Source organism: Mercenaria mercenaria, unplaced genomic scaffold (assembly GCF_021730395.1).
Source record: "Mercenaria mercenaria strain notata unplaced genomic scaffold, MADL_Memer_1 contig_702, whole genome shotgun sequence".
Classification (NCBI taxonomy): domain Eukaryota; kingdom Metazoa; phylum Mollusca; class Bivalvia; order Venerida; family Veneridae; genus Mercenaria; species Mercenaria mercenaria.
This window is the reverse complement of record NW_026463596.1, coordinates 24410-50177: the sequence shown is the minus strand read 5'-3', so window position 1 is coordinate 50177 and position 25768 is coordinate 24410. Positions and strand designations below refer to the sequence as shown.

The 25768-nt window shown below is 35.1% G+C and overlaps 1 protein-coding gene across 1 annotated transcript in view; it reads right to left on the bottom strand.

Annotated features, from left to right (window-relative positions):
• LOC128554741 (uncharacterized) overlaps positions 1–24504 on the bottom strand; it is a gene marked incomplete at its 3' end in the record, with an annotated part of 36437 nt that extends 11933 nt beyond the window's left edge. The window contains exons 1-2 of the mRNA XM_053536056.1: positions 23855–24504; positions 1486–1548 (exon numbers count right to left, since the gene is read on the bottom strand). Coding sequence (XP_053392031.1) covers positions 1486–1548; positions 23855–24461 — 670 coding nt within the window. The remainder of the gene's footprint in view (positions 1–1485; positions 1549–23854) is intronic.
• Positions 24505–25768: the final 1264 nt, after the last annotated feature.

The window sequence follows — 25768 nt, the reverse complement described above, 5'->3', positions numbered from 1 at the left end:
TGTCTGCAGATTAGAATTGAAAGATGTGCAAAATTACAATTATATGTAAAATGACTTTGTATTTAAGGAAATACGTCATATTGTCATAGAGATGATAAGAATGCAATATATAAATTACTATGACGGTGTAATTATTTTTAATCTATGACACCATTTGGTTTCTGTCTAAAACATGCAAACTATTGCTGACTAAAATATGTTGACATAAAATCCATTAAAGAAATCAAAAACAAAACACACACAAAAAACGATGGCTATTACCTTACCAATAAGTAAGTTATTGTTTATCTGTTACTAAATGATGACCGGGTCATTTAGTGAAGAAAACACGTGTATCTAATGTCCGATAAATACACAAGTTGGCACCTCCTCTGACATAAACATTACAGTAACATCAAAGGTAGCAGTCGGGAAGTTGATTCAAATGCATCGTACATGTACATTGTGTATAACCGCGGGAATATCAGAATGTAAGTTAAATTGGTTGATCAAACTTTGAAATAGTATTTCGCCGAAATAAAATATGAAGATGGATGTCGGATTTGTTGTTTTTTCACGTATGTTTCTACATTAGTTCAGTGAAATAATGAATGCAAAGAAGTATTAAAACCATATACGGGATTACTTTCAGAAGCAAAACAATGAAAATACATGTCTCTGTCGGCATTTACAGACAATGGTGAATATCATTTACATTTTGTTTTCAGTATAATTTGATGAAACGGCATTCTATCTTAACCTTATTTCAATGAAAGAGTATCGTATCGCATATTTATATGGTTGCACATCATTCATGACGGAGCGAAAACAAAATCAACGCGATTTACGTTGTGGCAACGTCACGACGTCGCAAGAAAAACGGGGTTTTCTGTTATTACATAGTCGTGCAAAATGTACTATTGTTACTTAATTATCATTTTAAAACAATAAAAAACTATATTTTCGGTCTAGAGAAATACGGGATTGTCAACTCAAAAACAAAATAGAAAAAAATAATGATGGGCCGTTTCTCCTAAAAACAAACCAAGTCCTTTCAAAAAATCAAAGGTATTTTGGATTAATTCTTATTTCTTATATTTATCAATGTTTAAGTATATAATTCGAGTTTGTGTGAATATTGGAACGCACTGATGTCTTCTTTGTGTAACAACATTGCCTATAAACGTATCTCGTGCAGTTCCTAAGATGAAGTGACAGAAGAGAACATTCTTTACGGTACTTATACATGCGTTATCGCTATCCTTACGTTAATCGCAAATAAAATAAAATTCATAATATCACACTTTGTTATTTCCTTTAAAATAGATTATTTAAACTGTATTTTTATGAAAATGAAAACATTCATATAAGCAAATACTTGTGAAAACGTGTACACTTTTATGGATCTTTTGTGGCATATTGCTTCCACTTAGGCATGAACGAGTATTATTTCTACAATCACACATATCCCTTTTTCGTTTAATAATTACATTTTACTACGCTTACCTTTGATAATTTTTTCACTTCTGTCCTGATTCATGCTCATCTTTTCTAGTTTTTCCATGATTTCTGTAAATAATAAATCATACCATAATGTCAGTTTATCTGTTACATGTCTCAATAAATAGCAAACACGAACAATTTACGAATAAAACCTTTTTTAATTTTGCTTGCGTACCTGATGATATATATTATCATCAATGCAGATTAATGCTTTGAGATTGTTCTTCACAACACTTACCAAGAAGAAATTGTAAATTGCCACATTTTATGGCACGAACTCCAGAGAAAAAATCTAAACCAGAACATTTTAACGATAAACACCACAAGGCTTGACAGTGGTAATTCCTGTGAAATTTGGTAAAATCTAGCTACTTGGATAGGGGTTGTAGTACAAATTTCATATAATTCGACAAATGACGGCTCATTACTCCGCTGAAAATCATTTATTCAGAACATGATGACGATATGCATAACTCCGCTTCACAATAATCACTTGTGATGTTTGGTGATATTAAGCCTAATGGTATAGATAGAGTATTGTAAAAAAGAAAAAACAAAAATATGACAAATCAAGGGCTATACTATTATAAAATTTGACTGATAAACGGCCTTAACTCCCCTGAAATTACTTATACCGAAAAGATGCATTATGAGATTTAGCCACCTCCACTCTGGTACGGTTTGGTGGAAAGGCGCCCTGGTATAAAACAGAAGTGGACAAAACATCATAACATTTGAGGATATCAAGGACAAAAAATCTGCTAAAGATTACTGAACCGGAGCACGTCGACGATAATATGCACAAGTAGGTTTTGCGATGAGAATATTTTGTGAACTTTAGTGCAATTTCTCGAGTAGTGTCACTGCAGTCGAGTGGACAGAATAAAATACGAAAAGTCAAGAATCACAACCCACAAAACAATGTATTAGACATAAATAACAAAATGATGAAAAAAGATGGTACACAGACCAGTGCGAAGGCAATACTACGAAGCTATGAAGTCGAAAGCACGATGGTGCAAAAGTCAGATTTATTTAGCATAATTTTTGCATGAAGTCTAAATTTAGAATTGAGAACTTGTAATTTTAGATCACTTAATTTGTCAGACTGTAATATACTGGCAAAACTTGTTATGCCTAGGAAACACATGAAAGTCTCAGACTTATTACTAACGTGGCCCATGACGGGACAAAACTACATTTAAACAACAACAAAAACAATGTATCAGACAAAAAGAAAAAAAAGTGAAAGAAGGTGGTAAACAGACCAGGGCGAAGGCAATACTATGAAGCTGAAAGGTTGATAGTGCGAGGGTGAAACAGTCGAAACTAAGGTGGAGAAAAGTCAAAGCTACGATGGTGAAAAGTCGAAACTATGATATCGAAAACATCGAAACTACTGTGGTAAAAAGACTAAAGAACGAAACCACTAAGCTGGAAAGTCAAAAAACGAAATGTCGGATGTAATATGATGAAAGTACGAAATAAGTTCAACTTTTCACTTTCGCAGTTTCGTTGTTTCGAAATTTCACAATCGTAGTTTTGTGTTTTTATCATCGTGGTTTCGACTTTTAACCATCATAGTTTCGTTTTTTTGATAATTCAGCATCACTGTATCGTTATTTTGTTGTTTTAAGCTCACAGTATGCGGAGGTAACCGAGACACCGTTTTCAGTGTATAAGTGCTTTTGGGAATGTCAGGTGTGTTGAGAAATTAAATAAGACTTTTTTAAGTAAAAGCAAAATACAAGCTGAAAGTGTAGCAGATAACAGTTAAAGGATGGAACGTTAATTGAGTTTGAAAGGTTTATTAAGTTATGGTCAGGGTTTTAGGGACAAGAAATCAAAGAATATGTAAAGATATTCATTGGAAAAGGTAATAAATTTCAATAACCTTGGAAGAAAACTTAAAACAATTGAAAAAGATCCCAGAAGGTAAGAAGGGCAGAGTACAAACCAGAAAAAAAACAGATTAGTATTTAGCTAAAGCAAATGTTGTAGAAACAAAGCAGTTTGTAGCATCAGCAGAATGTAAGGTACTGCCACAGACAGAAGCTCTGAAAATACAGAAGAAAATGATTGAGTTTAAGTGGAGTGAATTAGATAGGGATGTGATAAATATTAAGAGAAGCCAACGAGACAAAAGAACAAGATAGTAGGGGAAAAGCAAGTACTCAAATTAATGAAGATTGTACTAGATCGTCTTTGGTACTTTAAACTTGAAGTGGCAGATAGACGGTCACAGTGATATTAGCCCCATTTCAATGGCTTTTGTTCAACATTCAAACGAGCCACAAATGTTGCTAAATGGTTACAAAGTAGGAGCATTAATTGATATCGGATCAATGGTAACTACACTTTTCCAATCAAATTTCTCTTCTCTTGTACCTAGGCCACAGTTACACGCTTTTAATGATTTAAGCTTCCATATTACATGAGCTAATGGGTGTTAGGTACCTTATATTGGGTATAGTGTATTAGATATTTCCATTCCAGATGCTGAACTCTCCACATTTTCAGTTCCAGTATTTATCGTACAAAATACGAGGTATTCTTCCTAGGTTCCAATACTAGTGGGTACAAACATTGTTACGCATTTAAGGTCTTCAGGTGTTATAGGTTTCCTGCTGCATTACAGAATGCTTTTGCTTCCCCGGTCGGAAATCATAGTGTACCAGTTACATCAATTAATGACAGTGTTATTGTTGCGAAACCTTTCGAGAATAAAACCATTACCGGAAAATTATGGTCAGTAGGAAACATGACTGCAAGTGTACATGTGACAAAAGCGAATGATTCATGTACGTCGAAGATCTGTCCGAGCATGCAACATGTTCCTTTATGCCGTGTTTAACGACCTGTGGATGTCCACATTTTTATTTTTATAAAGTAACTCCTGGTCTTTCTTTTTCTATGATACTAGTGCGTATTTGTGACATTACTCCACGGCCGTTGCCTGTGTTTCCGAGGTCTACCCTCTGTAATTTCAAGGAGGTTGAGGTTAACCGAACCTTTGATTCCTTAGTGGGTCATATTTTGAGTCACAACCAAGAAAAAATCTTTTGATGATTTTGTACGGTATTTCTATTTTTTCTGATACTCTTTTCAAAGATCAACGTGATCAGGCCAGAGTCCAATCGATCTAGATTGCATTAACAGGGTTGAGTATGAGATTAAACACAATAATCCCACTGCTTTCAAAGAGCTCTTTCGTATGATACTGCAAAGTATGTCCAGGGAAGACAGAGAGCACCTGAAGGACATGTTGGAACCAGATGTCATCAGACCATCACAGTCTATTTTCTTCCAACATAGTTTTAGTCCGGAAGAAGGATGCTCTTTATGGTTCTGTATTGACTAAAGGGAATTGACCAATGTGCCGTTAGAAATGTTTACGCCTTACCCCGCATTGAAGTAAATATTGATTCGATAGTTGGTTCTCGCACCTTCTGTACTGGTAGGTGGCTAAGAAAGAAGAGGGCAAGAACAAACTGCTTCCTTCCATTTGAGTCTTTAGCTTTTTAATGTAACCGCATGATAATTGGACTTACATGGGTGAGTTGCACCTCAAGATTTTAACTCATGAGTTTTAAGCCATAAATTGGTTCATCTATGATTAATATCATGAATATCTCTATGGTGATCCATTAAAGTCCGTACAAGCCATATTCCTTTAACTTATGTCTTTTCAACGGCAAATGTCGATGCCATGAGCCACAGTTGATTAGCTGCTGTACCAGCTTATGACATTCAGATCGTCTATAGCTCGGGCAAATATGATCTTGATGCTGATGCTTTCAAAGTAAGACGACACTGGCACGGGTTTGTTGCATAGACTTCCTTTCTCTGTGGTTTTAAGAATATTCTGATCATTACAACCAAGCAAAGTAATATCAGACTCGCTCGGTTTTGACTGAGTCTGTTTATGGGAGGTAAATAAATATGCATCAACTCTTACGCCCCATAGCATCAACTCTATAACATGTTTTGAATGGACGCCATGATCCCAAATAAATATAACAGCACTGAATCCAATAAGTCGAGATGGAAGTTGGAGACAGGAATCTTGTTCGTAATGTTGGTATCAGAGGTACGAATAAACTAGCTGATGAGAGACGTCCATGTAGTTGTTGATCAGTCGAATCAAGATCTGCCGGTATATAGGGTGAAATAAGAACATTGCCAAAGCCAGTTCTACATTGCAACCTTCTCGTACCATTTATCGGTATCCTCTAACAAGGACAGACAAAAAACCCATGTGGTTTTGTAGCAATCCTACCCAGGGTGTAACAACCCAGACTACGAAGAAAGCAATCCCACAAATTGTAACATGGTGTCAGTGTATTTGTGTATGCAAAGATGTAAATAATCAATATATACACGAAATGCATATCAAAAGTAAAATGCAATCATGGACAAAAATGATAAAGCCATTCAAAAAGAACAATATAGCTAAAAATACTGAAAAGATTTAGCTAAATTGGTATTTATGATAATACTAAATGATTAAGTAATATTAAGTGTACAGTAAATGTTTCATATGATTTCTTGGTTGAAAAAGAAAAGAAAAAAAAATATACATGTACTTTAAAGTTTTAACAAATCAGTGGTATCATTGAATGATAGAAATGTTTTCAATTTCTTCCAAGTTGGAACATACATTTAAAAACACACGTTGAAATTACTTCCGTATTTCAAAGTCCCGTTACGGAAAAAAAATCCCTTCTTGAGAAGTATGGAACTAAACTGTTTTGTTACACTATTAAATAACCTGATAGCATAATATTTCTATACGATTTTCAACAAAAAAGATATGATAGAATAATAAAGGATCATTGAAATGGTAACGTAACATGTTAATTATATTACATAGTAATTTCTCCTTCAAATATTTACTCTTTAGTTAAATCTTATGCAACTCAAACAATTTGTAGTATCATATTGATGATATGGTTAGCCGAATCAAGGGTTTCTTTCTATCAAAGCGCTGTAAGCGTTTGTGCCATTTTTGAAATGAATTCTATTCATACTTGTACTAACATAAATCAACTTAAATCAGTACTGTACTATAAGTACTTTGAGATTGTTATTGCCTTCAGACAATTTATAAGTGCCTTTCTGCATGTCTTTACAAGTAATAATTATTTTTCAATTCATTCATTGTAATATTCATTCGTCTTTCATTTCATGTAATATATGTATTGATTTCGGTAGGAAAAAAAGTATTGCGCACTCCAGTGGATAAGATATTGTCGTTCACGACATTTCCTTATTTTTTGCTTGCGACAATATATTAGTGCATTTTGTGCGTGCCTTTACAGGCAGAAAACCCATGTATTTTTTAGCAATCCTACCCAGGGTGTAAGAACCCAGACTACGACATAGGCAACCCCACAAATTGTAACATGATTTCAGTGTGTTGGTGTGTGCAGTTTCTTTTATCATACATTTAAAAACACCCTTTGAAATTACTTCCATATTTTAAAGCCCCGTTAGGGAAAATATTCTCCCTGCTTGAGATATGGAACTATACTGTTTTGATACACTATTTTACAATTTGATAATATAATGTTCCTAGACTATTTCTTTTTTTAAAAATATGATATAACAATAAAAAGAGCATTGAAATGATAACGTAACGTGTAAATTATGTTACAAACTAATTTCTCCTTCAAATATTTATTCTTTAGTTAAATCTTATGCAATTCAAATAAGTGACTGCAGTATTGCCATGCAATACGAAGTCCCCTACTGTAATGCAATTTAACTCCTCAACTGCAGTACAACGTATAATCTGATACCAATGAAGTATATACAATATTGTACTTTATAAACATTAAACAGTATTTTATAACATTTGGTTTTAAATTGGCATATACACAAACCTGAAGTTGCTGATTGCTTATAAACTCTTTAAATACAAAACAAGTATTTAATTTCAATTTTAACGACATTTTATTTTCAAATTAGTGGGAAAATAGGGACAAACAATGCAAGGAATCGTCATATTAAAAGCAATAACTCTGAAGGAAATACAACAGCACTTTCTAATTTGTTCCTTACCACACGAGCTTATATTGAAATATTTTACATACTGGACAAGAAAAGATCAAAACTGATGTCTGACCTTCAAGTGTGACATTGACACTTAAGCTAGGGTTTTGCTCGTGGTGCGGTGTCTTTTTATGGAGAACATTTGATTAAAAAAATATTAAAATCTCTTAACGCAGATTTATGGACCAGAAAAGGACATAGCTGTTGACCTAAAACTGACCTGAACTTTGTGTTAGAGATAAGGGTGTTGCTTAGACACCTTGTCGCTTTATGGTAAACACATATCATATTATCATTCCTCAATGGATGGCTGAGTATTTGACTATACAAGAATAAACCCTATTGACAGTTGATCTCAAAGTGTGACCTTGAACTTTGAGTTGAGCATCTAGGTGTGGCGCATAACATGTTGTCTTATTATTGCTTAAATTTGTGTGAAGTCCCATAAAGGATCGGTGCGTTACAGACCGGACAGAAAAAATGCCCTTCTGGCCTTTGAACTGCAAGTGTGAACTTGACCTTTCAGAAACTGGTTCGGGTTTTGCGCAAAACACCCTGTCTTATTCACGGAATATTGTGCCGACTGCTATTTAAATTCTGTTTTGCATGACAAAGTAATGGGCCGGATAGGAATAAATGCAATGACATTTGATCTCCATATGTGACCTTGATCTCTAAGCTAGGATGCTGGGTATTGCGCATGACACGTCGTTTAAGCATTTAAGCCAAATGATTCTGTAATCTCTTGTTGATGAGTCCTAGACCACACGCGAAACAGACCCTGTTTATGCCATGCTGATATATGACTGCCAAGTGTGGCATTGATATTCAAGCTAGGGGCCTGAAAGTCATGCATGGCATATTGCCTAAAATGGGGTACATTTTTGCCAAGTAGTACAGACTGCAAAAAAACTCCTATGGACATTTTATCTCAAAAGGCGACCTTGACCTTTCAGCTAGGGTTCCGAAGTTTTGCAAATACATGTCGTCTGATCATGAGAACCGTTCAGGCAAATTAATATGGAAATCCCTTGACGAAGGACAATTATGCACTGGACATGAACTTGCGGAATGACAAAATGACGTACGAACAGAAGGGATTAATAGTCACCAGTTTATTGATTACAATTTTTTATCACGGTAGTTTTACTAATATAGTATTTCCAAAGTTGTTTCTTTAAGCATTGGATCATTTTATGCAAACTAACTAAATACAAACGTACTTAATCGGTAGTGATTTATTTACTTTCAGAGTTACAAAATACTTTTTAAGAAAACACTTAGCAACCAGGAGAAAACTGTCTGGTGCATTCAGATTGATTAAAAACTTAGAAATTATTATTTTAAGCAAACCCTTGTAAATTTGTAACATTTTCATTGATATTCAAGAATACCAGGGTCCTGCAAATTTATGTAATTGGGTTAGGATTTCTTGAGTGCTACGTTTTATCAAATTATTTTTATTACAAACCTTCAAAGTATTCCACCTTTACCGAAATATGTTTTTGTAACATGTTTACCCTATCGCGAAAAGTAGATAAATAGACTTATTTTGGTATATGTTTGAAACGCAAATTAATGGACTTATATTTCTTTCCAGAAAGCATTTTCGTAAGGCTTGGAAATACAAAAAAAAACAAAAAAAACAAAACAAATAAACACAGGAACTCGGGTCAGAAGAACAAGGTAGGTGGATGGTTTACAACTTTCATGTTTAAGAAGCAAAAAAAAAAAAAAGACTTAACAAACTCAAATATATTTCCATCATATATCAAATGTAGTAGAGTGCGGTTTGTGTGGCGCATGTCTGAAAGCCTATTGGCTGAGATATTACTGCATATGTGTTATATCATTATATTGATTCCAGTTTACCCTATGAAAGTGTTTGTTTAAATAAATCGGAATTGCCACAATTATAGAGAAAAAAACTCGAAAAATAAGGTAAACGGTTTTGCAACGTTAAAACGACGAAAATAAGACATTTGTTTTTATAAAGTTCAGGCTCTCTAACATTAGCTTTTACATAACATTTCACTACACAAATCTGGAACTGAAAGGAGACTCTCTTCGAAATATGCAGGGTCTTCTATAAACTGCTCATATCAGAAATTTAAAATTTCGACTAGAATAAGGTTTAGTATCATCCCCTATTACATCAGTTTCCTATATATCATAGCGTGTAGCCATACTTTGCGATGTAAAATAGAGAATTCGGTGAAAGGTATCTAAGTTAGGGGCGACAGAATACGGAAAGAAGTAAATGCTTTGAGGGAGTTGGCAATAATTTTTGACAACAAGTAACTGAATACCAATTAATAATCTACGTTTGTAGTGTAAGGCATTTAGATATGGGGTCAATAAGGTCTACCATGCACCCCTTCTAGACTTTTTTCATATGTACCAAAGTGTTCGGCAAGACCAACTCTTTCAAAATAAAAATTGCTGCCATGAAAAAACTCTGCTGAACTATATATGATTTCACTGTTTCCATGGCAACCGTTCAATTTTGGAAAGGACAACCATATAGATGACAATCAGGCATATCTTGGTCAGTTTTGGTGATAAAACAATAACAAGAGGGTCAGGATGACCCTGGATCGCTCACCTGAGTAATATGAGCTACATGTTTCAAAGATCAAACTGATGATAAAATATTAAGAAAGTCAGTAGGTCACATTCATGGTCAATGATATTCAGTTTTACGATTGGTGTGCAAAACTGTGTATGTCTTCAAAATTTCAAGGCTGTATCTTAAAAAACAAGAAAGTAGGTCAGTAGGTCAAGGTCAAAGTCAAGTGACATCATATTACTTGGGTTCATCAGGTAATTATTATTAAACAGTCTTGGAAATAGGATCAAATGATTTTTTAAGTATTTTTTCCTATATAACTCACATAGTAACTAAGTTACCCCAGGGCAGGGCTTCTTTTAACCCCAGGGGCATAATTTGAATAATTTTGGTAGAGGACTACTAGACAATACATCATACCAAATATGAAAAGCATAGGTTGTATGGTTTCAGACAAGAAGATTTTAAAAAATTTTCCTATATAAGTCTTTATAAAACTTTGGACTCCCAGGGCAGAGCCTCTTTTCACCCCAGGGGTACAATTTAAAAACGTTTGGTTGAGGACCATAAGACAATGCTACAAACCATATCAATATCAAAGGTGTAAGTGTTGTGGTTTCAGACAAGAAGATTTTTAAACTTTTTTTTTCATATATAAGTCTATGTAAAACTTTTGACCCCCGGGGCGGGGCCATATTTGACCCTAGAGGGATAATTATATAACTATATAACTCACATAGTAACTAAGTTACCCCAGGGCGGGGCTTCTTTTAACCCCAGGGGCATAATTTGAACAACCTTGGTAGAGGACCACTAGATGATGCTACATACCAAATATCAAAGCCCTAGGCTGTGTGGTTTTGACAAGAAGATTTTCAAAGTTTTCCATATATAAGTCTATATAAACCATGTGACCCTCGGGGCGGGGCCATATTTGAATCTAGGGGGATAATTTGAACAATTTTGGTAGAGGTCTACCACATGATGCTACATACCAAATATCAAAGCCCTAGGCCATATGGTTTTGTACAAGAAGATTTTCAAAGTTTTCCCTATATACGTCTATATAAACCATGTGACCCCCAGGGCGGGGCCATATTTGACCCTAGGGGGATAATTTGAACAATTTTGGTAGAGGACCACTAGATGATGCTACACACCAGATATCAAAGCCCAAGGCCCTGTGGTTTTGGACAAGAAATTTTTTTATTTCGGTTGCCATGGCAACCAGAATTCTGCATGGAATTCAATTCTTTGAAAAATTTTGAAAGGGGGCCACCCAAGGATCATTCCTGTGAAGTTTGGTGTAATTCTGCCCAGTGGTTTTCAAGATGAATTTTTTTTAGAAAATGTTGACGGACACACGACGCACTACGCACGACGCACACCGCACGACGCACGACGGACTACGGACGACGGACATTGAGCGGTCACAATAGCTCACCATGAGCCTTTGGCTCAGGTGAGCTAAACATGGTATCAAAATAGAGCTAAGACATTAACCTTACAACGACATTATTTTTATGTTAATTAACTAATTTGCATATTCATGAATATTAATGAGAATATTACAAAATGACAAAATTTTATTAGAAAATAATATTATCTAAGTTTAAAATCAAATTAAATGTACCAAACAGTTTCGATTTGTTCTGAAAGTCTCTCAGTGTTTTCTAAAATAGTACCTTTTTAGTATATTTAGCTAATTTGCATAAAATTAACTACTACCACAACCAACGTCTCAGGAAACAATATACCGCTAAAATTCAATAAAATGATATAATTAATTTTTATCAATAAAATAACAATTATATGAGCTATATTGTTTGGAAACGTACTTTAAACACCTTATTGAAGGAGAAAATAGTATGTAATATACTTTACACATGTTACGTTATCATTTCAATAACCTTGTTTTATTACATCAACTATTTAGAAAATATAGATCAGACAGTTTTGATCTGGTCTTAATGTCTCTCAGTGTTTTCTAGAATAGTATTTTGTTACTCTGAAGGTAAATAATTTTTTCTACATTAGGTATTTTAGCTACTTTGCATAAATTGATCTATGCTAAAACAGACATCTCTGGAAACAAGATGTAACTAAAAATGAACAATATGATGAAATAAACTGTAATCAATAAACTTGCGTTATTTGAGCTATATCATATGAAAATATGGTGTAAATACCTATTTGAAGGAGGAATCTGTTTGTTACATACACATGTTACGTTACCATTCAAGGAATCTTGTTTTATTGTATCGTTATTTTCTCAGAAAATAGAAGAGGAATGATTAGTTATCAAGTTATCAAATACTCTTACAAAATGGTATACTTCTCAAGCAATGTGATTTTTTCCATAACTGCGCTTTAAAATACGTTACCACTGTATTGTTCTGTATTTACAAATAAGTAGGAAGAAATTTGATTCATTGTTATCAATATTATGATATCTTTGATTTGTTAAGTATTAATTCAAGCATTTTTTCTTTACTTTTGTTAACCAAGAAATCATCTGAAACATTCAATACACATTCAATGTTCCTTTTTCATTTTGAATTAATGCATCTATTAGTTTAATTATACTATCAATTTCTTAATTATGATGTTCTTTTATTCGATGGATTCAATTTTGTTGTCAATAATTACATGTTACATTTATTATATATTTTATGTATATATTCTGTGTATATGAATTATATATTAATTCCTGCTAACGCCCATATACTGATAATAGGGTTACAATTTGGGGCTGCCTTTCATGAAAAATATTTTTATAATGGAGTATTTACTTGTTTTCTGTGATTGTGAAGTGTATCTATGCAGTTATTTACGTGAGAAACAAAGCATTTTGTATTTGAGTTTGAGAGAAACATGCATTGTATTGAGATATTTATAGGCTTATTAATAAATTATTCACTGTTGAAAAGCAGCACTGAACAAAAACTAAAAAACAAAATGAAATATTCAGGTGTATTTTTAGTAATCTTTAGATTTAAACTTATGAAACTGCAAAAAGCTGTCAAGAATGTAAACAATAATAAGTGTTTGAAAACAAAAATTGTTAAGAAAACAATTACATAATGCTATTCAAAACTTTTAGGAAGATACTGAGTGCCTACTGAACGACACTTCAGAGTTGCTGAAAACATGTTGCTATTGACTTTACGAAGATCCTTTAGAAACAAAGAACGCAACCAAGCAAATAAATAGCAAACTCAGTTGGATCTAGTCTGTTGATAAGGGGTAACGAAGAGTGAAACACACCTTACGCCCCCTAGCATTGGCTTAAGAGAAATTCTGTTTTAGTAAACATGGTCCAAAAGGGCCAGAAAATTTTACAACACTGAAACCGAGTACAGGGAGACTTTTTATAAACATCACATGGCACTTAAAGACTTCTTTGTGATAATTGTTTAGGATGATCCTTTGGAAGCATAACGACACAAGCAAGCAAAAATAACAGCTAATTTGATTTGATTGTGTCTGTTCGTTAGATGTAATGAAATGTGAAATTGCTCTCACACCCCTAGCACTAGCTCAAACAGTGTTCTGTAATAGAAAAAAAATGGATTAGTTTAAATCTGAATCTAGAATTAAACGAAATGTCTGAAAAATTTTAACTGCACACCATTTTAGGCAGCGGTGTTACAAGAAAATCACATTCTGCACGTCTTGATTAATACGTGACTTACGATATTTTCAATTTAATGTTACCTAATATAGCATATTTGCTCTCTTGTTCGTTCGCTGTTATGAATAATATGTTGCTTTATAACAAATTATTTATAAAATAGAAAGCAAAATGACAAAAGAAGTTCATAGGCTCTCAAAAATTACTATATTTTTATAAATGACATTTGATTACATTCTGATTCTGAAGCAATTTGTATCGTGCTCTCGAGTTTCTTGCTACAGTTTGAACTTTTGACAAAGACGGGTCATGCCTTTGTCATAACCTTTGATATGTAACTTAACTGATAATCAAACTTTATTTGTTATCAATGATGCATAGCTTCTCTTAGTAGTATTTTCTCTTAATGTTCCGGTATATCTAAGAATATTCCATCACATAATACAATTTAGTCCTTGTCTGTACAATTTAACATTATATTAAAAAAGATATTCTGTGTATTCTGCCATTCTTGTAAATGTTTCAAAATGACAACAATAGTTCTTTTATTTTATACCTATAAAGTTTTATATACTTTTTTATATTGATCTGGTATCACTTAAACAGTTTTGTCAACCTGGTAAATGTTTTAAATCTAACGTGTTTACTTAAATACTTGCATATTTTCTTTTGTTTGTTGGTTTGGTTAAGCACCGCTTTGCAACAGAAATTCAGTCATGTAATGTTGAGCAGTTAACCTAACAAGTGTCAGTTCTCTACAGGCAAGTGCTAAGTTCTTTGTATAATACAGGTGCAAGTATATTGACTTCAGTCACAATATCTTTATTGAATTGTCATGGAAAGCAAAGACCTCATCCAGATATCTGACTCAAGACCCTATGATTCGTCCTACTGAGCTAGGGTTGGTTTTGTATATGTTCTTATAAGCTACTATTTCTAAAATTAAAAAAAACCAGCTTTTTATAAAACTTGATTTTTACTCACAGGACGACTGCACATATCACCTGTATGATTATAATATTATGAATGCACAGATGGATTTTATTGGATGTTTTATTGAAATTCCATCTAAAATTATAGATACATGGATGTTGCAATATACATTTTAGGCAATTTCTGATATAACAGAAGGAAACCTTCTTAAAACTTACCACTAACAGTTTTAAAAAATCAGTATGTGACAATTTGGACTTCAATTTCTTCTTAAATATCTTTTTTAAAAGAAATGGTAGTGGTAACGTATTTTAAAGTGTATTACGGAAAAAATCACACTGTCTGACAAATAAAGAAGCATATTGTACTATTATAGTAATAAATAAGTAATATTTATTATGTTTCTGGAATATTTTCTAAATATTTGATGAAATACAACAAGGTTTTTGAAATGGTAACGTAACATGTGTAATGTATGTTACCTTTTTATTCTTCCTTGAATAAAATGCTAACGCGATGTCTACAAACATTATAGACCACAAAAAAATTGTTATTTCATTGATAACAATAAATTATATCATTTTATTTAGTTTCAGTGGTCTCAGAATTTTATTCGTTGTTTGTGACACTGGTTCATTTTATGCAAATTAGCTGTGCACATCCAGTTTTGAGGAAAAACAATACCATACGAGTAACAAAATAATATATTTAAACACACCGAGTGACTTTAAGACCAGATAAAAACTTAGAAATATGCAAATTAGTAAATTAACATAAAAATGCTGCTATTTAAAGGCCGATGTCTTTGCTCCATTTTATGCATGATAGACCTTATTGGCCCCCATACTAATTTAGAACATATAAATTAGTTAAGCTGAAGCATTTTTCTGGTCGTGTCGCGAGACCGACCTAGACTGCTAGCTCAAAGATTTTATTTCAATTGTTTGTTAGTTCCAAAGACAAGTCTTACTAAGGAGTTGGTTTATATGTTCCAGCGCCGAAGTGTCATTATCCAAAACGACACGCTTTTCTGTCCTTATATTACGTAACAGGGACACTCATGTCATCGTTTTTTATTCATTTCTTGTATTTTGCCTTCAGTATCTATACTGGTTTGATGCACTACTTAGTACGGGCCTCCGTGGCCAAGTGGTTAAGGCCGCTGACTTCAAATTACTTTTCCCTCACCGACGTTGGTTCTAGGCACACTCGGTACGTTGAGCTCCAGCTGTGGAAGCCATCGAGCAGGTTAATACAGAAATATCTTTAATCTTTACTTCTCGCCAACAGGTTTTGTTTAACAAAGGGCTAGTTTTATTAGGTTACTATACACAAAATTTCTGCTCTTCTTTATTTTATGTAAAACTCACATATTTCCAATAGATGTAGCACACATCAGGACCCATTTTAAATGTCTGTTACTTAAATGTGCTAGAAGAATAAAAAATCGAAAGAAAAGTGAATCCATGTTTGATGCAAGAAAAATATTTAGTCAAACAGACAAACTGCAAGATCAGCTAAAAAATGAGATCTGAAATTGTAGTGGTAGTGTATGATCTAAGTATCTATGACAAATTCTGTCATGTCATGCTATTATTTTTGTGAAAATACTTCCTTAATGCCAATCATACATCTGTCATGTCATTGTCGCATAAAATAGCAAAGAAAATGAGGAATATATCTCTGCAGTGCGAAAAACTCAGGACTATTTGAATCCACCATTATGCGATTACCATTTTTATGCGCCGTTTTCCTATTTAGTGTCTGTATGCCTATAAGATTTTCTTTCTAAGATTGTGCCAGTTTCATTTTAGGTGTACAAGAAACCCAAATGCATGACAAAATATAAGATTTTATCCTGATACAAACAGTTTCTAAGCTTTTATGGCATTTTCAGTAGGGTAAGACAATGCGTCAAATTTTAACAAAAATAGCTGTTGCGACATATAGTTTTCAATCAGTTTTCCTAACTGAGGCCTAGATTTACATATTGTCATATTTCACTCTGATCTGCATACAAATTACACATTTAAACTGTTAAATATGTTCAATATCGAAATACAATATATGAAAAAAAAAGCATAAGTAAAATACATTCTCAAAGTGGCAAAATATTGAAAATACATGCATTTGGCCTCACAAAAAAAAAAAAAAAAAATTGTTGTTCATCTTTTATGAAATGTAAAAAAAATATCTTGCATAAGCTCGCAACCTCGAAAAAAATGAAGTTTAAATTTGGTGGTGCGTAACATTTTTTTAACGGTGTGGGTTTTAGACATACCAGAAGAAATGGTGTTTGTTCCGCGAGTTTTAATAGTGAACTTGTACTAAATTATCGGTTTTACAAGTTAGGTTTTGCTTGATGTGTGAAATATGGTCAAAGCTACAGACTGTACAACTACAATAAGGTTTTATAAACATTTGAGTGCCTGATAGTGTAGAACAATATACTTGACAGATCAAAACTATGGAAATATGAAGGAATATTGTATTTTAGATAATTCAAGTTATCCAATTTAAGTCCCCTGAATTGTTCTAATTACATTTTGTAATCATTTTTGTAATACTATAAAGGGCCTGTATGCTCTATATTTCTTCTTTTGAGCTTTTCTTTTATTTAGTCGTCTAGTTCATTGGATTGAATTGTTTGTCTCAAGTTTTGCTGTCAAATGTTAACCAATATTCTAAAAACGCAGCCTTCCGAAACGCGCACACGATCAACACACGCACAACACACACACTCACAAAGCAAACACACAAGGACAAAACAAACAAATAAAGGAACACAGTGGGGGACCGCCTTGGAACAGTCAGAGGCAAAACCACCACTGGGGAGCTTAAATCGGTTTATGGTGCACCTAATCTCACTCTTCTCTCCATCTGAGATGAAAAATGCGTTCTATATAAAGAGATACAGCAAACGGAACAAAACAATTCTGAATGATATAATGTTGGGGGAAAAAGGTTAAAACTCTAATCCAAAATTCTAAGAAAATCTATTACGGAGAAACTACAAAATGTATGAATAACAATAAAAACAATGTAATTGAGTTGTAGAAGAATCTCAAGGAAATATCGGGTAAAGCAAACAAAGTCATTTCAGTCATGATGAAGATTGAAACACAATGTTATATCCGCTTGAAACAGAGGAAGTGTTTAACAATATTTTAACTGACATTTTAAACTCTTCAACACCGGCTGATAAAATAATATTACAATAATTCACTGAAACTCATTGCAATACCGAAACTCTGTTTTGATACAGTAACTGAAATCGCTCGTAACTTTATTGAAAATGAACGACACAAGAAAAAGGCTTTAACATATCAAATAGCATTTTTCTTCAAGCTTAATAAAAGCAAGTGTTACAACAATTCACAAAAAGGGTTCAAATCTGATCAAAATAACTGTAGATACAAAAGGGTTATTGTAACAGTAGCTTGATCTGGGATGCAGTATTCGGCTCGAGTGGATTTTGCCAGATCGGATCTCACGAGGCGCGCAAGCGCCGAGTGTGATCCGACCTTGCAAAATCCACGAGAGCCGAATACAAAGTCCCAGATCCAGCTACTGTTATAATGACCCTTTTATTATATACCTTTACCATTTTGATTCTTGTTTTGTTCTTAAACAAAATCTTCAATGTTTATCGATATTAAATGGAACATAGTGAAGTTTTTATGTGCGCTATTTATAGAACTGTGTCAGGTTATGCATATTAATGAAAAAAGTCCGGCAGCATACAATACGGAATGTACAATACGGAATTTAAAAGGTACAATACGGAATTTTTGTCTGTCTGTTCATATTTAATTGTGAAATACAAGCCGATTTTTTTACAGAATTTATATAGGTATATAATAAATCTCAATATTACCATTTTGTCAGACTTGCTAGTAATGGTCATTTAAAGTCATTTTTAAAACAGCTTTCTTCTAAACCGTAATCAGTCAGGTTTCCGTCCTTATTATTCATGTCAAACTACTATCACTGTAGTCACTGACAGCTGAAAAGGGCACTGAATGAAAATTATCCTGTTGGAACATTTTTTCTAGCTTTTCTGGATCTGATAAATCACAAGTTATTAATTGAAAAGTAGAGATGAAAAATCATTACGATAATTCAATTAAATAGTTGAAATCCAATGTAACAAATCGCTCACAGCTGGAATGTGTCTATTTATAACATATAACATCTGGTGAGCATCAGCACATTTTCTTTTTATCACTATTTTTAAAAAAATTGCTTTTTGCATTAGCACTTATCAAATGCTACATCGTACATGTTTGCTGATGACACCACTACTACCTCTTCTGACAGAACAGTGATTCGCATCTGTGACAATCTACAATCTGATCTTGAATCAATATAAAACTCAATGAAGACAAAAAGTCCCAATACGCACATGCTATGTTCATTTCACTTTTAAATCATACATATAATAATATCACCCATTCTGAAAACTTAAGTATTTTTCTCCATAATAAAGCTATATATAGTTTTCAAGCATAGAAAAAGCTCTAAGGCATTCATGTTGACCAAACACAAAACTGTAAAACTCAAGTATAAATGACAATTAATATACGCAAATCCTTGCTTAACTTAATTTTGAGATTAAAACAGCTTTTAAATCTGCATATACCAACACATACCCCACCCCTCTCTCAATCGGATTACTATTGTACTATTTAGGGATTTAGGGAAACTGCAACACTGAACTTCTTATAGCAATAAGTACACATTTTAAAAACGAGCAGCTCAAACCATTCTAAATGAAAATTATGATACGTCAGTTGATGATATATTTATAATCCCCAACCACGAGTGATGGGGACTGTAGAAATGGTCCCCGTCCGTCCGTCCTTCCGCCTGTCCGTAACATTTTGTGTCTGCTCTGTATCTCGTAAACCCCTTGAATGATATTTATGAAACTTGGGTCAAGTGATCACTTCCAGAACCCAATTATCAACCATGTCAGCACAATGTCAAGGTCTCAACTCAAGTCAAAATATTTTAGCCTTCCATTTCGTGTCCGCTCTGTATCTCCTGTACTCCTTCAAAGATATTCATGAAACTTTGGTCAAATGATTACCTCTCCATGACAATGTGCAGAACCCATAAGTCAGCCATGTCGGCTCAAGGTCAAGGTCACAGCTCAGAGGCAAATGTTTGAGCCTTCCATTTTGTGTCCGCTTTGTATCTCCTAGGAAGGAATTTCAAGAAAACATGAGATAAATGATCACCTCATCATCACGATGTGCAGAATCTTCCATTTATGTCTAAACTTATTGAAGGATTTTAATATGACTTGGCTATATTATTCCCCTTATCAAGACAATGTGCAGAATTCAAATTCACAACTGCACCTTAAGATCAAGGTCAAAACTCGGATGTGTAATGGTTCAACTCAATACCATCAACCATTTCACTATCCATAATAGAGGCGGGGTTATAGCTGTTTTTAAGACTGCCTTGTCCAATACACAGAAGAAAATTTTCAGAAAAAGTCAATTGTAAAAAAGCCATTCTAAATTATAAATATACCTCAACTGCCTACTGTCTGATTATATTGAAAAACCTTTTACTGATACTGAAAATAGATTATTGGGATCATATGGCCAAAAAAAAAAAAAAAAAAAGAATAGAATTGAAATTTGCAAAAAATCTTTAGCTTACTCGGGATCTTTGGAATTACCGCCTTTTGATATAAGAAATTCTGAAAAATTAAACTTGTTAAAGGGTAACTGCCTAAAATGGTGATCATATTTTGGTCAACAAACTAAGTCTTTAGCGGTCGAAAACACAAGAAATCTAGAAAGGTGACCAAGCTCAACATCGGCATATGGAACTTACCTACACTCTTAAATAACACCAAGGCTGATCGTCCTGATAGAAGAACAGTACTAATTGCAAGAGAATTAGCTCGCTACAATGTCGACATTGCTGCTCTGTCAGAGACCAGATTGGCGGAGAAAAGACAACTTAATGAGAAGGGTGCTGGCTACACGTTCTTCTGGAGTGGTCGTAATCAGGATGAACGCCGTGAAGCTGGAGTATGTTTTGCCACCAAATCTAACCTAGTCAGGAGCATCGCAAGCCTTCCTAAGGGTCTCAACGACAGACTCATGTCGATGCAACTGCCACTTCCAGACAAGAAGCAAGCAACCATAATCAGCGCCTATGCTACTATGATGACAAATCGTGATGAGGCAAAGGACAGGTTCTATGAAGAACTGGACTCCTTGTTGTTAAGCGTTCCCAAATCTGATCAGCTTCTAGTTCTTGGGGAATTCAATCCCAGAGTTAGGTCTGATCATCAGGCACGGGACAGTATCATAGGCAAGCACAGCATAGGGAAGTACAATAGCAAAGGACTCCTCGAGATCGAATAACTGGCACATGCCGGACTATGCTATCCCTGGAAGAGCTGGTAGAGGGGACGTTCGCGTAACCGAAGCAATGTGCGGAGGTGAGTGTTGGACTGACCACTGCTAAAATATCTCCAAGCTAGACATTCACGTCAAACTTAAACGCAGACCAAAAGGAAAGAAGCCACCTCTCAAGAGTCTGAATAAACCACATCGTCCGTTCCCTAAACGAAAAGCTCTCCGACCTTCCGTTCGGTGACGCTAGTGTCGGGCAACCCTAAGAAACCTGGTATATGCTTCATCCTTGGAAAACTTGGGTCCAGTTACGAGAAAAAGATTGGTTTGACGAAAACGATGAACAGATCAAGGGCCTCCTAGGAGAGAAGCATAAGCACAACGTTACTTACCATTGTGTTCCAAATTCAGAGGCAAAAAAGCAGCTTTTACTGATTGCCGCCGCAAAGTCCAGATACATTTCTGGGCTATGCAAGACAAATGGATTAGCAAACAGGTTGATGAAAATGTATGTTATAACAAAGAACATGACACTAAACGGTTTTATGATGCTCTGAAAGCGATTTATAGACCAACCACATCTGGCACCTTACCTATTCTGTTCTCCAATGGTGAAGATCTCCAAACAGACCGTTCACAAATACTTGAAAGATGGGCTTGAGCACTTTCACAACGTTCTAAATCGCCCTACATCAATAAATGAAACATCAGTCAACCGCCTCCCACAAATCGAGATCTACAAAACAGGTGGACCAGTGCTAACCCCAAAGCTGACTGAGATACATTCTGGAGTAAACAAGAACTTCCACAAGATTTCAAGTATGGCTCTATCGTGCAACTGTACAAATTGAAGGGGAATAGACAGGCATCTGACAACCACAAAGGATCTCATTGCTGTCCATAGCAGGCAAATTCCTAGCTAGAGTTCTAGGGATCTACTTTCCAGATTTTATTTCTTCTAAACCGCCTCGTCAATCATTTCGAGCAAGGGTTACTACTGAAAGTCTATGTGGCTTTAGAGCTGGGAGAGGCACAACCGGCATGATATTTGTTGCACGCGAATTACAGGAAAAGTGCCCAAACAACACCTAAAAGCTCTACACAACGTTGGTCGACCTAAAGAAGCCTTCGACACAGTCAGTCATGAGGGGCTATAGAAGTTCATGACAAAGTATGAATGCCTTCCGACCTTCATCACCATGATGCGCCAGTTCCACGCTGTTATTATGGCATACGTACTAGATGATAGTGAGGCCTCCAACGACTTTCCTGACAGCTATGGAGTCGAACAGGTTTGTGTTCTAGCACCGATACTGTTCTCTATCATGTTATCGGCTATACTCACCACTGCCTTCACACAAGACGATCCTGGTCTGGAAATCCGCTACAGAACCGACGGCAACCTGTACAACCGAAGACGTCTCAAAGCACCAACTAAAGTCAGCCAGACTATCATTCGCCGATGACGCTCTGAATGTTAATACTGAAGTGCCGATGCAACATAGCATGGACAAGTTTCCGGAAGCATGTGACAACTTTGGTCTTACCAACAGCACAAAGAAGACTGAAGTAATATACCAGCCTACACCAGGTACTTCCTACAGCGAACCCACTATCGAAGTCAAGGGCACCGCACTTCAGGCAGCGGATAAGTTCACATACCTCGGCAGCACATTATCACGCTGTATATACATCGACGATGAAGTAAGCAGCATGGAATTGCTAAAGTCAGTGCAGCCTTTGGAAGACTGCGCGCTACTGTATGGATATTTCACTCAGAACAAAGCGGAAAGTTTATAATGCGGTAGTTCCCATCACTCTCATGTATGCGTGTGAAACATGGAACGTCTACAGCAGACACGCCCGCAAACAGCAGCATTTCCATAAAACAAGCCTTCGAAAGATCCTAATTGTAAGCTGGAAAGACAAAGTTCCTGACACAGAAGTATTGTAAAAGAGAGATGCTACCTTCAATCCGCACACGTCTTCGAAACCAACTGCGATGGGCTGGACATGTGTACAAGATACCTGACATCAGGAGCACAAAGCAGATCCTCTATAGTGAGTGATATCTTGAAAGAGAGCCGTAGTTGAGCAGAAAAATAATTCCAGGACAGCCTTTTAAACTGCCTCAAAGCATTGAACATTGACAAGGGAACTAGGAAACCTTCGCTCTTGATCGTCTTCTCATCAGTGTCGGATCCATGAGCTCAGAACAGTCACGCTTTCAGACTACAGAGACGAAACATGCTATCCGCAATGCCATGTCAGCCAGCACTTCATCGAAAGTACCTACAGACTAAAAGTGTGCTACCTGTGGCCGATACTTCCGCGCCGGATCGGACGCATCAGCCACCTTCGGATAGAATCCAGTCGACTACATAGAAGAATGTCATGGTTCTCATCGTGAAAAGATGAACAAACAACATTGTTCATTCGTTTTAATTTAACATTATTGATCATGTTTTGACATAGTTTTACAGTCTAAACGTTTACCTTTATATGTTATCTCTTATCGTATGTAATTATATATATTTTCAACTTTGTAAACATATATATATTGGAGGTCACAGGGAAGACTGGGCACGCTCAACTGTTTTGACTCTAAATGAAAATATTACTATAATTGGGATATTTCATTAGGTAGTAATTAACAAAACTGTACTGAGACAAAAAACGTATTTATAGCTATCCATTTTTGTAATGAATATATAAGCAGCCATGAGTAAAATTGCAAAGTATTTCAATTAGAAACAATATCATTTCTTAACATAATAATTATACAAATATGATACATACCATTTCTCATATCCATAATAGCTTTGTGCGTGTCCGTTAATTTCGTCATTACAGCCTTCACTAAGTCCTCCGTACCCTTTAACTGTTTAGAAAGTTCAGCTTTTACTGAGGGGCTGATTGGTCCAGTTGTACACTGTTGAATTATCTTATCACACTCGTCTTTCACATAGTCGCTCAACCCATTCGACAGAACATGAAGTGCCTTCTCTAGGTCATTCCGGATGTCGTCGTAATCGTCAAAAGATAGGACAGAAGAATGCGTATGAGCATAAACTGTATCCCTCTTGTACTTTATACATTTCAATGCTTTTTTCTCATCTTCGTTAAGTGATAGCTTAAAAACTGTCAATGGTACTAGTGTTAGCATAGCTAAATCCCATTGCTCTACGCAAGTTGTTCCGCCGTCAAGGCACAGCTTATTTCTCTGTTCCGTAGAAAATTTGTGTTTGAGGTTGCCCTTGTGCCTTTTAAGAAGTACATCGAGATTTTCCCCAGCTTTCTGCACTTCTCTGTTCAGAGTTTCTTTCGACATCAACCCTCCTCCCTTCAGCAGCAGGAGAGAAGCCCTCAGAAAATATTCTTCTTTATCGTCCTCATTAGTAGACATATTTTCAAGTTAGACTGTAAAACTTCTTATCACCAGTATTGTTATCCTTCAAATAGATAGATTAAAATTAAACCAGGAAGTTAACAAATCCTTGAGAGCAATGTTTAGCCAGTATGAATGGAGTGTTTATAGCAGGATAACTTTATTACTGTTAGACAATGAAAGGAAAAAGTGGTTCATAGGGGCTATAAGTGTCCCACTTGATTGACCATCTGACCTTGAAAATGTTTCGACACAACCAGTAACAATTGTGTGTAGTATAACAAGACGGCAATGATGGCCTTAACTCGCTAATCTGACTTTCCTTGCGTACTTGAATAGTTTGGCAGAGAGTACGGAAGTAAATTCTCTATAATTTTTGAAATAGGGCCGGTGTTTATCGACAGAACTATTTTTAAAGTTTCCAATGAACTGATACGTTTGGTAATGATATGTGCATGCGTGCGTGCGTTCATGCATGTGTATAAGTGTGAGCGTTAAATGATGACACAGAAATCTAAGACAAACTACAAAAAAATGCAGTTTTGTTTTCTTTTTTTTAGTGTGGGTGGAGTGATGTGGACTTTTCGGAGGAGCAGGGTAATGTGGACATCTGTGATGACGATGTGATACTACGAATAAAGTAAAAAAATGGGATTTGCGGTTTTGGTTGGAGGTTGATGTGGGCGAGATCTTGAGGGTCACACAAATTATCTCTGTGAAAGTATACTTCAAATAAGCCAGCGGTTATAGAGGATAACTTTTTCTGACTTACATAAAGCCATATAGAGAAAACAAATAGCCTCTCCCTCTGGAGACCATGCTTTTAAAAGCAACGGTAATATGAAAGAATTTGGTAGAAGGTTACTCAAAAGCTCTTTTGTCGAATTATATTGAACTGGAGCCTGCGATTTCAGAGAAGATTTTTTAAAGTATTCCTTATAATAACATGGTGAAAACTGAAACAGAATTATTAAGAGGTTCATTTTAGGAACAAGGCAGTAGAAGTGTTTCGAAATTCAGATAAATTATCTATATAGCAATGTAAGAAAAACTACTCCCCCCCCCCACCACACACACACACACACGCACACACACACACTCGGCGACCAGTCTTTTAACAAAACAAAATGATTTTAGAGAATTTGGTAGTGTGTAACCCAAGGAACATATCAGTTTCTGAAAAGACTTTTACTGGATTTCATTTTAATTGACATGGCAACCAGAATCCTGAATGGATAACCTAGATTTGAAAAAATGCGAAAGTGGTCCACCAAAAAACTTTTCTGTGACGTTTGGTTGAAATTTGAAATTCTTGAACCCATGAT